Below are 13,919 nucleotides of genomic sequence, written 5' to 3' on the forward strand. Positions count from 1 at the left end.
AAACCAGGGTCTCTTAAAAGCAACAAGAGAGAAAAGATAAACTGCCATGAGGGCCGATAAAGTAAGTACACAAACGCCTTTACAGTTAAGCAACAGAAGGGCATGAGAGAAGATCTATCTGAGAGGGTGGGTTCCTCCGCATGGAAGGAAGCGTCTCCTATCACCTTGCTGCCCATGTGAACCCTCATCCATTTCTAATTCATTTGAGCTAATGCAGTCTTATTTTTAAAAAGCTACTGTTGGGGCTGGAGGGCTGGAGACATGCCTCAGCAGTTAAAAACACTGGTTGCTCTTCCAGAGGTCCTGAGTTCAATTCCCAGCAACTACATGGTGGCTCACAACCATATAGAATAAGATACAATCCTATCTTGTCGAGTGCAGGCATACATGCAGGCAGAACACTGTATCTATAATAAATAAATAAATAATTCTTTAAAAAAAAAAACTTACCAGAGGATAGCTTTTTTTCTGGAAATGTTACTGTTGGGCTAGTGAGATTGCTCAATGGGTAAAACACTTATCACCAGGCCTGATAACATGATTTTGATCCCCAGGAGCCACATGATAGAAAGAAAGAGCCACTTTCTCAACCAACTGTATTCTGACAACTCGTATCATATATTCATGAGCATAGAGACACACACAAATGCAGATAGATAGATAGATAGATAGATAGATAGATAGATAGATAGATAGATAAATTATTTTGAAAAAAGTTTTGGTCAGGCCCTGGGGATGTAGCTCAGTTCATAGAGTGTTTACTAAGTGTGCAAGTGGCCCTGGGTTTACTCCCCACCAGTAGTGGCCCATGTCTTTCATTTCCTACGTGGGACGGGACGTAGAGGAGGAAGATCAGAAATTCAAGGTCATCCCTCAGCAAAGTGAGTTTGAGGTTGGCCTAGGATACATGATACTTTGTCCAAAAATTAATAAATCAATTAATGAAAACATTTTTAAACTACCTTTAAAAGATACTATCAAATGTACCCTAGGTACAAAATTAAGGCAGTCAATGGATGATGGAACATCTGGTGCAGCTAAAGACAAAGTCATTGGAGTTGCAGAGGTCTCCAGAGATAGAGAAGGAGGAAAGTAGCTGTTTCCTACCTTGGAATGTTGAGTTCAATAGTCAGGGGCAAAGAATGACCATCAGTTCTTGAAAGCACAGTACCCAGCTATTGGCTGGGCTTCATGTATGTTTGAGACCAGGCTTTCCTTACAGGAAAGTGAGTTTAACCTGACTTGAAGCGACAAAAGATGGGTATAAGAAAGGTTTGGGAATAATGATCACCAGTAACAAGAGAAAGGGTGGCAGAGAAAAGGCTGTTAGGTAGGCCCACCCCTACTGGGGTTGAGTAGGGATTTGGCTGACATGACAAGACCATGAAGACCATATGGAAACTGCTTTGCAGATCCCCTAGCATCTGCTCTGACTTTGGCTAGGGAACCTGCACACACATCTCAGGGTGATCACTGAATTCTGTACTTATGCTGACCTAGCAGTTCTCCCAGGGCTCTGTGGCCTGGTTGTGTTTGCTTACTTCTCGGGTCTTAGTTCCTGGTCTGCGCTGATTGGGCTAAATGTGATACCTACTATCCCTCCTACAGAGGAAGCCTGGGAGGTGCTTGTTGGACTGAAAGGACTTTGTGGTCAGTATATAGGAGGGCCCACCATAGTGAGCTGTTCTTCCTCCCAGCCTAGTCATGCCTTACACCAATCCTGCTTCCCCCAAAATATGCAAAAGGACTGAAACTTCATCCACCACCTCAGCCACATCAGCCTTGTTCTCTTTGCTGTGGCCAGTATGAGGACACAGGAGGGAAACATCAAAGCTGTGTTTGATGCCCCTCCCTGCATGTAACCTTGACAAAGCCACTAGTCATTGGTGGCTATTTAACTTTTATTAATCGACAAGTGAGAATATCACAGGGAGGCAGAAAACAGATTGTGTAGAAAAACTTGTCAGAAAAAAAAAAAGGTCAGCAGAAGGCCAATGTGAGGAAAGCCAGTACAGGGAGAGACAGGGCACAACTTTCCTCCAGCACTGCTTGGCACTGTTAGAGATGAATTGTATCCACCTCCAAATTCCTGTATCAACCCACCCAATCACCACTATTTCAGAGAGGGACTGTATTTGGAGGCAAGGTTTTTTCAGAAGTAATTAAGTTGAAATAAGGTCATTAGGATGGACCCTAAATTCAATATGATCAGTGTCCTTATAAGACATAATTTGGGCACAGAAACACACACAAACTAAGTGGGCAAGCCCAAAAGAGAGAGACCTACCTACTACAGACATTTTTCCACAGCCCTCAGAAGGAAACAACCTCTCCATAATTTGACCTCAGACTATGAGGGAATTTGTTGTTATCTGAACTATCTGGTATAGGATCCTGCTATAGAAGCCCAAACAATAATTATAGTATAAGCAGGCTTTGTGTGGATGTGTCTGCCTTTGCCCACCTGAAAGATGGGAAGATAATCCAAGTATCTTTAGTAAACTGCTTCCACACAGCTGAGGAGAAACAGGGCTCCCAACAACCACTCGATGTAACCAGGGAGCATCCAGGTCCTAAAATGATCATGGCCTGTTGGGCATGGAAAAAGGTCTTGGGGCCTGGGCTCTAAGCAACCTGCCTCTCATGGTATATGAGATCTATGTTCTTCTCTGCCTCAGTTTTATTTATCTGATAAAGGAGCCAGAGGAATAGTTCTTGATTCATAGACTGCCAGGAGCCCTATTAGTTTAATGCACATAAAGTTCTTAGAAAAGCACTGTGAGCCATATACTCATTATTGTTGTTGTTGTTGTTGTTATTGTGAGCCTTTCCTTTTGTTGTTATTGGAAAGTGTCTATGCAGAAATTCTAAACTGCTGGCTCTTGGCAACAGCAGCACAGAGACCTCACAGCCCCATCCCCCGCTTGGGTGAGGCTGGAGAACACTGAGTTGATTGTATCACTAGAGGCCATATGAGGTTGGCCTGGTCTCCTTTCCAACACACAGGCAAGGTTTCAAAAAGGGACAAATAGCAGTATGGGCCTGGGGCTGTAGGAAGCCTGCCATGCCACACAGCAGCCTGCTAGGTCCTGTGTAAGGCAGACTCAGATAGCTGGGTACAGAGTACTGGTGGGCAGGGAAGAAGGAGGAGGAGGTAGTAAGTGATCATCCCTGAGCTCTGTGTGTTACAAGTTTATAATGCACTAACACTTAGAGACAGGCGCAGTTTAATTCTCCTATGTCTCTATGCACTCTTTTGTTCCCAGCTTCCCTCTGTTTGAGACTGTCTCCTCTGTTCCGGTGGCTCTCAGCCGCTAGGCAGCCAATGGGGAGCTCTTGTCACTGTCACTAGCCTGGTGTTTGAAGGTCCTGCTGCAGAGATGATTGAATCACAGGCTCCTCCTCATCCTAAACTTCTCCAGAAATTTTACACACAAGGAACACCTGGTAATGACTGGAAATATTTTAGAGTGTCCCAACCAGAGGGGTTGCTAAGTAGATGCAGGTGAGGGGAACTGTTAAACATCCTATACTACCACCACTATAAAGAACCTTGCAGTTCCAACAGGGTGTGATGGTGTATGACTAATACCAGTATTTGGAAGACTAAGGCAGGGCCACTGTAAATGTGATGCCAGCCTGGGATACAAGTATGAGAGCCTGCCTCTAAAACAGCAGAAATAAAACAACTACACAGCCTCAAATATGTATAGTGTCAAGTTGAGAAACTCTGGCCTAGACACATAACATAGATGCAAGGAATAGTTGATGGATTAAAATGCTATTAAAGGGATTGGAGGGATGGCTTAGTGAGGAAAAACACATGCCATGTAATGTGAGGACCTTAACTGAAATTGCCAAACACACATAAAAGCCAGATACACAGCACAAACATCTTAATGCAAGCATCTATAACCCCAGCGCTCCTATAAGAAGATTAGCGATGGATACAGGAGAATCACTAGAAGATTTTAGGCCAGCTAACCTGGTGAATGCAGTAGAAAAACAACAAAGACCCTGTCTCAAACAGGGTGGAAGGTGAGGCCCCACAACAAAGGTTGCTCTCTGACCTCTATTGATATACCCACATTCACACACATGAGTATACCTCTTTTTGCATGCACACACATATGAGTGTGCATGCACACATGCTCAAAATAAAAATAAACTACAATGTTGTTGAGGTATTGAATGGAGGAGTGAATGGAAATTGAGGTTCGTTTCTTATGGGGATGCTTTTGCAGTATTCATATTGTTGTTCTTTTGCCGAACTACAGTTCCCAGCATTCTCCTGGATACAGACATTTCCCAAAAGCCTTTGTATTCCTCGTTAAAAAGCGAGGGTCCTACGACCCTCTCTCTCTCTCTTCTCCCCCCCTTCCTCTTCCGCTTTTCCTAGTGTATCACACACCTTCACCTGCCTGTTGCCCCTCCCCCCCATTAAAGTGCACCCACGTGGGACCGCCGCGTGTCTGTGTCTTTTCCTCGCGTAACCGCCTTCGCCTTTTACCTTGCAGCCAGGAATTAATTAACAACATTAATTAACAACATTGGTGCCATCTGACTCATCTGAACCGACTGCCTGCACTCACTTCCAACTGCTTACCACGGCCATTCGCCTCATCCTCATCCGTGAGTTGACCTAACTTGGCTTCCCTTCCCCCAGGGCGCTCAGAGACTGTCTGGCCAGCTTTCTCTGCTGTGTCCCGGACTGGGTCGCCAACCTCCCTTCCCACCCCCCCTCGCTTCTTGCCCTTGGCTTAGGCCTGCGTCAACCCGCAACCGGGAGTTCGGCGCTCCCGGCCCTTTTCTCCTTTTTTTCTACTCTTTCCTGTCTCCGGCCCCGCTTCGGTGCGGTGCCTCCCGGGCCGTACGCAGGCCCTAAAAAGCTTAATTGTCTCCTCCCAACCGGGGCTTTTTTCTCCCCCGTACGGTAGTTGGGTTTGGGTCAATTAAGTCTTAACACGCCCCAAGAACGCCGGGGACGCCCAGGTTCTTGGCCTTGCCGTGTTCGCGGTACCTTTTGGGTACCTTTTTGCGGGCGGCCTTCAGTTTCAAGTCATGGGCTCTGTAACCAACCCCCGCACCTGAAAGGCTGGTGCAATGCCATCCCTCCAGGGACCCTCTGCTCCCGCCGCCATGGATCCCGGACAAACCTCAAACTCCATACCCCCCCCACCGCGCCTGGAGGGGCCACTCGCTCTCGCTCCGCCCAGTCGAGCGATAGCGATTAGCTCACCCATTTCTCCTCCTTCCAAGGTTTACTCGCCTGCACCTTTCCGCTGCAGCTGCGGCTCGCAAGCCGCTGGCCGCGGCCCTCCCCCTGCTCCCGCAGTGGACCCTGCTCGCCTCCCACTGCTCCCTGTCTCCCCTGTCGGGGACCCATCGCGAACAGGGGGGGACAGGGGCGGAGCGTCTGGGTATGCGTGTTCCCAGGATCGCAGTTGCAACGTGATCCTCTCCGCCAGCTCTTCTGCGGCTCCAGCCCTTCCAAGGGGACGGTAACTCAAACTGGAGCCTGTTCTCTTAAGTTCCAAAGGATGCCTGATTCAGTTCCCCTACCACAGTCTAAGGAGAACACTGGTCCCCATCCGTCGCTGTGTTAACACACCCTCCCTTCTTTAAATCCATAAATAACCGTCTAGCTGTCGTTGCAGGTACCCTCATTAAATACGGAGTCAAGTGGTAAGCAGATTCTCCTCTACAAAACTCTTTAACATAACAGGCCAGCCACTGACTGCAGCAGTGGCCCCTGAAATGTTAAGAAATGTATGGTTAAAATCTATTTCTTTTAAGACAGTTTCTTTAAGCTCCACGATGCCAGCCCAACCCACCTAAACAAATCAAACACAAGCGGACCATTAAGGAAATAAGTATTCTTTTTATCATTCTTAACCCCGGACATCCTATCTTCCCCCCCCCAACCCCAGACATCCCCTTTTTTAACCTCTTTTTTACTTTTTTAATTTTCTTCCTTTTACTAATGCAACTTTTGCCTTCCAGCATCTTAATGACGACCCAGCTACTCAGGAAAGCCAGACAGATTTCTCCAATTAGCTACCTCAGATGACAACTACGCCAGACACCAGCGACCTCAGACACCAGCGACCTCAAACACCAGCGATCAGCGACTTCAAATGCCAATGGGACATTCCCTGGACCCCTCAACGCCCAAAGCCAGCAGGAAGCAGCCATGAGAGACCGGACTACGCCCCCATTCCCTACCCTTCAAGGTTCCCCAATTTTTTTTTAATCAAACCAAAAGGGTGTAATGTTGTTCTTTTGCCGAACTACAGTTCCCAGCATTCTCCTGGATACGGACATTTCCCAAAAGCCTTTGTATTCCTCGCTAAAAAGCGAGGGTCCTACGACCCTCTCTCTCTCTCTCTCTCTTCTCCCCCCCTTCCTCTTCCGCTTTTCCTAGTGTATCACACACCTTCACCTGCCTGTTGCCCCTCCCCCCCATTAAAGTGCACCCACGTGGGACCGCCGCGTGTCTGTGTCGTTTCCTCGCGTAACCGCCTTCGCCTTTTACCTTGCAGCCAGGAATTAATTAACAACACATATTAATGGTCTTTTCTTAGGCATTAATGAATTTGTGTTTTAAGGGTTTATTTTTTAAATTATATGTATGGGTTTGTGTCCAGGTGGGGGCATGTGCACTTGAGTACAGGTACTCACCAAGGCTGGAAGAAGGCATTGGATCTCGTATAGATGGAATTACAAGTAGTTGTGAGCTTCCTGGTGTGAGCGGGGAGCCCTGACCTTGGCTCCTCTGGAAGAACATTACTAGTTCTTAATCATTAAGCCATCTCTGCAGCCAACTGCACCATTTTGTTTATGTTTGCTTGCTGTTATTTTTGTTGTTTGAGGCAATGTCAAACTATACAGCTTAAGGTGGCCTGGAACTCATTATGTAGCCCAGGCTAGCCTCAAACTGTCAGTCTTTCTGCCACCGCCTCCAAAGTGGACTACCACACCCAGCATATAACTTTGGTTGGCACCAAACCACTGTTCAAGGAGTACCTTCTCCAAGCTCACAGCACTGAAGAAGACAGACATGTGTCTACCCTCACAGACTGGAAAAAAATTTAAAAAGACACCTCAATTGTTCATCCATAGCTCTATCAAAACTGGTTGCTTGATCTTAGGCAAATCATTCAGCTCCTCTGGACATCTACTCCTCAGATAAAAATTACAGAAATTGTTTTGACTTTGGAGTTTTCTTCCAACATCTAAACACTATAAGTTTCATCTCAGAGAAATGTTTCTCCCTTTGAAATTTTCTAGTAGTATAATACCATTTTCATTGATTAGAAAAGAGTACCTAATCCACATGTCTATCAATCATCATCAATGCGGTAAATTCCTGTACTGACCACGAGATGGAATGTACTGGGGATGTGTGGATGTAAATTAATCCTCAAACAACAGCTAAAAAAATGGAGCTGTCAAGTAATCAGGTGCTCTAATTTTACCTTTGTTATTTTTTTCCTTTTGAGACATGATCCAACCTACTCTGGAAATCATTTAATGCTGGCCTCAAACTCTTCACAATCCTCTGCATCAATCTCCTTAGTACTGGGATGACAGGCATGAGGCACCACACCTGGCTACCTGATTTTATTTCTTATGGTGCTATTCACAAGATAATGAAATGAGCCGGGCCATGGTGGTGCATGCCTTTAATCCCAGTACTTAGGAGGCAGAGACAGGCAGATGTCTGTGAGTTTGATGCCGGCCTGGTCTACAGAGCATGTTCCAGAACGGGCTCCAAATCTATACAGAGAAACCCTATCTCAAAAAACAAACAAACAAAAAAAAAGAAAATGAAAATGAAATCAATCACTGCTATAACAGAGACAGATTTCTAAGGCATATAAAACAAAAGAGCTAGATGTAAAAGTGTATTTTATGATTCCATCTGTGAAATTCAAGAATAAGCAAACCTGTGCTAATAGGAACCAAAATGGCAGTGGCCGCTCCAGCAAATGGGACAATATAGTGTCCTTGGAAGGTCTAGTAATGGTCTGTATAGGTGTACAAAAACTAATGGAAGTAATATTTCTGAATCTGACTTTGTGTATATTCATTTTTTTAAATTTTTTTGGATTTATTTATTTTATGTGTATGCGGTTTTGCCTGCATATGTGCATGTGTACCACCTGTGTGATCCTGCTGCTCGTAGAGGTCAAAAGAGTGTGAGACTCCCTGGTACGAGAGGAAGCAAACCCGGGTCCTGTATAAGAGCAACAAGTACTCTTAACTACTGAGCTATATCTCCAGCTCCAATTTCATGCATACCGTTTGTCAAGACAGCGGAGAAATGAGGTAAGGGATGATATATTATGTAGATGGGTGTGTCTGCACAAGCATTTTCGGAAATCGTGTATAACCAGATTATCTATGGTTGGTTGCCTTGGGAAATGAAGTAGGGGGACAAGAATGTAAGAGAACTAAGTGGTCTCTGTGTAACCTTGAAATTATCACCAAGTCCATAAATTACTATTTCATCAAAATAATTATCATTCTTCATTAATATATAATTCACATCATGATCTTAAAAGAAGCCCAGCCTTGCATATGAGAAAGAAAAATGTCTTTTGGGCTGCTTCTGAAAACATAGTTAAGCAAAAGACTGATGATGAGACTTTCCCATGTCCAACACAGCCACTGGATGAGCAGGGAGGGGCATGCTACAAGGCTCCGAAAGTAATACAGTTAGGAGAATAATTCTTCTGCCTTCTACTTAAATACATATTAAAGAGATCTCAAAAAAAGCACTAAAAATAAAAAACCAAAAAAGGAAATTGCCTTTACCATGGCATTTTATTTCTAAGTACTTCAACAAGCATCTCCAAAATGTAAGATCCCTGACCAATAAACATATGTATGAACTACTCATTGCTACTTAACAAATTCCTCAAAACACAGTAGTAGGAAATAAGCATGTCTTTTCTCACTGTGTGTCCTACTTTCCTTTCCTGCTGCTGTGATACAATACCCTGACTAAAGCAACTTCAAGGGAGAAGGGGTTTATCTGGCATACAATTCTAGATTACAGTCATTACATCATTGCAGAGAAGTCAAAGCAACAGGAACTTGGAGCAGCTAGTTACCTCAACAGTCAAGTGCATGGAGACAATAAAAGCATGAATATTTGTTGCTCAGCTAACTTTCTCTACTTCAATACAATTTAGGAACCAAACTCTGGCAATGGTGCTGCCCATAGTGGGCTAGGTCATTTTACATCAATTAATGCAATCAAAACAATCTCCCCACATGCCTACTGGTCAACCCAATCTAAACAATTCCTCGTTGAGATTCTTTCTATATGATACTGATTGTGTCACATTAACAATGAAAACTATCACAGTGTTTGACAGATGAATCTGCATGTATCTTAGCTAAGTGCCTAAGCCCCAGGTCTCTCAGAAGACTGCCACAATCTCAATCCTCAGCTGGGGCTGACAGATCTGTTGCCAAGTACACCCATGCTACAATTGGTTCTGGCTCCCAACAAGATGCAGAAATTCTCATGACACGGCATCCCCCCCCCACCTGTGCTGGAGTGACTCAAGAGAGAGAACACATACCCAAAACTGACATTTCAGTTCTTCATAGCCTAGTTTCAGAAGTGCCATGTCGGAGCCATTTTATATCCATGTGAGTCACTAGGTGTGGCCCAACTGCCAAGGGAGGATTATGCAAGACTGTACCCAGCAGGGTAAGTCTCAGATTCATTTTACTAAATCAGCACTGGTCTCCTTGGATCATCTGATCTTCAAGTGCCCCCCCCCCCAGATGTCTACTGTATGTTTGTTCAGGCTGGGATCCAATCAAGGGCCACAAATTTTATTAGGTTCTTTGGTCTCTTAAGTATCAATTGATGATGAACAGCCTTGTGGATATTAGAATCGTCATTCTAATTTGCTTTTATTTATTTTTATTTTATCTTTTTGTGTCAGGCCAGCACCTAATTACAAATGCTATGCAAGCATCCCTCTCCTCTTCCCTCAGAAACTGTAAATGATAACCTCCAATAAAGAAAGCTCTCACATTTACAACTCATGAATACCCAATATGATGATTTCAAATCAAGGGCTCCATATCGAACCTACCATAAGAAAACAAACTCTGGAATGTAAGAGCTGGAAAAACATCTAAAGGACATCTATGGACTGAGGCTATGTCTCAGTGGTAGGGTGCTTACCTAACATACAATAAACAAACCTAGATTCTACTCCCAATACCATGGTGGAAAAAAGAATAAAGCTGTCATCTAAATCAGTAGCTCCTAACCAGGGTCAGTGGAATCCTTAAGCAGGTGGCAATGTCTGGTGACATTCTGGCTTGTCATAGAAGGAAGAAAGAGTTTCATACTGGCATCTGTAGGTGGAGGCCACAGACTAGGCTAAACATCCTACAATGAATTGGATGCCCCTCATAGCCATCCTAAAGTTAAGAAACCATATACCAGATAACTTTGTTTCTTTCAGAATGAGGAAGCTAAGGCCTGAAAGGATAATGGTTGACTATTCAAGGTTATACAGCTGCAAAACCAGAAGTAGATCCAAGTGTCTATTCCACCTTCCTCCAACACCTGCTTTGCTTTGTCAAGAGTTGGTTTGGAAGAAGAAAGGGTGGGATCTGAAGGTGCTTTGTTTTTGCTGTTAGACATGGAATCCAGGGTCTCTCAAATCGCTATAATACTGGCTAATCTTAATGTTTGTAGCTAACGCAAACCAAAGGAGGAAAATCACAATAAATACATCACTGAACGAATGACACACAACCTATCAGGATATCCCAAAGTCTGAACAAAATGCCATCTTTAATTATCAATTTGAATAGCACTGTTTCACCAAAGTTGCTACTGGATAGAATTCTTCAGAGGGTAAGTTCCAGTGCAGGTGACTGATGCCTCCCTTCCAGAGACGTCAGGTTTTCAAAGAGAATGTTAATTCGCCTCCCTAGGGTGCCCACACACATCCTGGCCACAGACCAGAAGAAAGGAATGTAAACAGGGTTGTTGAGAAAGAAGGCATTAAAATCCCCACCCCCCACATGCACACACAGGCTGTCATGCTGGGACTGAAGTCACCTGACCCCTCCATCTGCCGCTGAGTCATCAAGCCCCTTCCTTCAGCGAGCTAATTATGCAGCTAAGCAATTAAGAAGAATGCTGGAAATTCTGAAGGTCTGGGTTATCTCCAACCCCCAGCATTCGCTAAGTACCATTTTGTTCTTAGAGATATAGCCATGTTTTACAGTGGCCCATTATCTTTGCAAACCGTATTTTATTGAATGCTGTTATTTTTAAATCTACTGAAAACACCTGCCTGGAAAAAAATAGGTTTAAATGCTGGAACCTTGCAAAATAATGCTAAACAATTTTGACTGCACATCTGGCCTTAATATGGCAGCTAAGAAGTTGTCATTCCCTATCAAGTTTTTGCTTTGAATAAAATTAGGCTCACTGCTGAGAGGCAACCTCTGAGAAAAGAATTAATAAAGATATCTTTATTGAGCCAGCACTATGACAGAAGGAAAATGGTTTATGGTTATCTTTTCAAAGCAGCTTTTGCTCTTGGTCTCTGTCCTTAGAAAGCATGTGTTGTAGTCACTTAAAATTTTTCTTCCCTTCCTTGCAAGAGGCTCTTATCTTTCTGTCTGGCCCCTGCCCACTTTCTGCAAGTGAACACGCCAAAACCCAACTCACGCTTGCACCTGCACCAGGCCACTCCCCATCTGATGCTTGCAACAGCAAAAGGACCAGGAGGAAGCAGCTGTGGACAGCAGGCAAAGGCCCCACTTTAGGTTTTAGGGGGAGCTGCCAGGGCAGCAGACCACCCACCCAGGATCTGCCTGAAGCGTCTGCACTGTTGGGAGCGCCAGGAAAGGCATCCAGGCACCACGCACCCCTTACCTGCAGTGCCGCATCTTGCAGCGTGGCCGTCCACCTGGACAGCATCCTAGAGCATCCTTTCTTCAGCACGTCTGCTGCGAGTGCTGTGACGTCATCAGGAGGCGGGCTCCACGCTGCCACGTGATGTCTTTGGAGTCCTGCGGCTGTGAGCAAGACAGGAGGGGGTCCGAGGGTGGGTGGGAAGACCCTGCATGTTCCAAAAGAGGCAGGTAACAGTTAATATGACCTCCTTTCAGGGTGTTTGTCTTGATGCCTGTCTATTGCTTGGTCTTGTTGGGAAAGTTAGGGGAAACAGTACACAGGAAGAATTAACATTATTACAGGTTCCAAACATATAATAGGATTTCAAAAACAGCTAGCAATAAGGAGATTATTGTGGAAAGGAACACAATCTGGTGTTCTGTTTTATCAGACGCAATAGAGAAATATGTTTTATAAAAATCAAAATGAAACCTGAAATAGACCATGCATGAACACACAGCATTTGAAGTGTGGTGTTCCAAATTATATAGTCAAATATTACGCTCAGGCAGTTCCTGATGGAATATTCTTCAAACCGGACCGATGGCTGATACTTTGAATTATTCTCACTAGCTGGATTACATTAGTCTCATTTGCTAAGGGGAAAAAACAGTGGCATCACATATTAATACTACTTTCTGTAATCTTCGATTAATTAAAATAAAACACTGAGAGAACACAACTGTATTTATGCTTATTTTTTCTTAACTCCTGGCTAAGACATTTCATCTCTTGAGCACAAATTTGTTGAAAACAACTCATTATTTCAAGTTGTCTGATTTTTCGGACATTCTGAAAAAGCAAGTCACTTTACTATTATAATGTACGTTGTCAACATTTTTTGCATTCCCAGTAAAACAATCTTTCCTTAAAGGCTTTAGAATATTCTCTGATCAGTTCATAAATTGGAACTAGTACATTCAGAACTTAGAGCAGTTCATGTATAAAATCTTACTTGTTTGCCAAACCACATAAACGTTGTGAAAGGGTAGTGATAGACGCTCTTTTCATTCCTATCGCAATTTCACAGGGATTGTTTTAAGTGTAAATCACAATTATAACATTCCTTTTGATCACTCTCCTGAAAGCCACGTTAAATAGATTGCTTAACAAGCAGGCATGAGTTAAGTTGGCTGGCCACTTATTCCACCAGCTTTTTTCCCCCTTCTGTATTTAACCCTGTCCCCTTTACCACCATTGCCTCGAGATTAGCCACATTTCTGCTCACAGGGTCAAACTCTAATTTAGATTAAATACAGCCCTTGCCTCTATCAGCCCTCTATTATTTTCAAGATCGTATGTTTTTAAATTGACAGCGGTGGTGTGGATTTCTAGGTCACTGCTCTCAGGTTTGTTTCTGAGTGACAAAGAACTTACCTTTATAGTTGTGAGGTTCTTGATACACAAAGCCAAATTGCTACTGCAATCTCTGACTCGTTTGGGTTGAGGGTCTGAAGCACAAGGAAACTGACAAGTTCATTTCCCTGCCAGAGGCAAATGTCGATTTCAGCCTCAGGCTCACAGAGGGCCCAGTTGGCAGTCTAGCAGTATCACGTGTTCGGCTCAGCCACTCAGCCCAGTCCTGCTCTCCTGACCACCCCTGGCTCTGGAAGGTACTTTGTAATGTGGACGGCCTTTCTAACCTTGGTGGAAAGGTGTCTAGGGAGAACCTATTTCTGCAATACCGGAAGCCCCACCTCCGGTGACGGGTGCTCTCTGCTAGCCGTTTCCCGGGGTGGGGGCAGGGATAGAGAACTGCAGTGCAAGTAACTCACCCTTGCTGCTCACAGCCTTCCTTTGTGTTCGGCTTGGCTGAAAGGAGTAAACCTTCCTCATCTGGGGACATATTTTTTTTAAACAAGTTAGTTTCACCTTCTCTTTTTCCAGGTGATTGCTCAACTGAAAGCAAACACACACACACACAGTCTCCATACATACACACTTTCTGTCTGTTACACATATATACAGA

The 13,919-nt window shown here is 44.2% G+C and overlaps 1 protein-coding gene across 2 annotated transcripts in view; it reads right to left on the reverse strand.

Moving 5' to 3' along the window:
- Window positions 1-13,687, reverse strand: part of Clcn4 (chloride voltage-gated channel 4) — a 72,630-nt gene extending 58,943 nt beyond the window's left edge. The window contains exons 1-2 of one of the 2 annotated variants that reach the window (XM_075956728.1): window positions 13,328-13,687; window positions 11,930-12,116 (exon numbers count right to left, since the gene is read on the reverse strand). Coding sequence is in view for 1 of the 2 variants with exons in the window: in XM_075956727.1 (XP_075812842.1) it covers window positions 11,930-11,943 (14 nt within the window). In the remaining variant the exon portion in view is untranslated. The remainder of the gene's footprint in view (window positions 1-11,929; window positions 12,117-13,327) is intronic. The other variant, XM_075956727.1, reaches the window with a different exon arrangement.
- Window positions 13,688-13,919: the final 232 nt, after the last annotated feature.

This window comes from Microtus pennsylvanicus, chromosome X (assembly GCF_037038515.1).
Source record: "Microtus pennsylvanicus isolate mMicPen1 chromosome X, mMicPen1.hap1, whole genome shotgun sequence".
NCBI lineage: Eukaryota > Metazoa > Chordata > Mammalia > Rodentia > Cricetidae > Microtus > Microtus pennsylvanicus.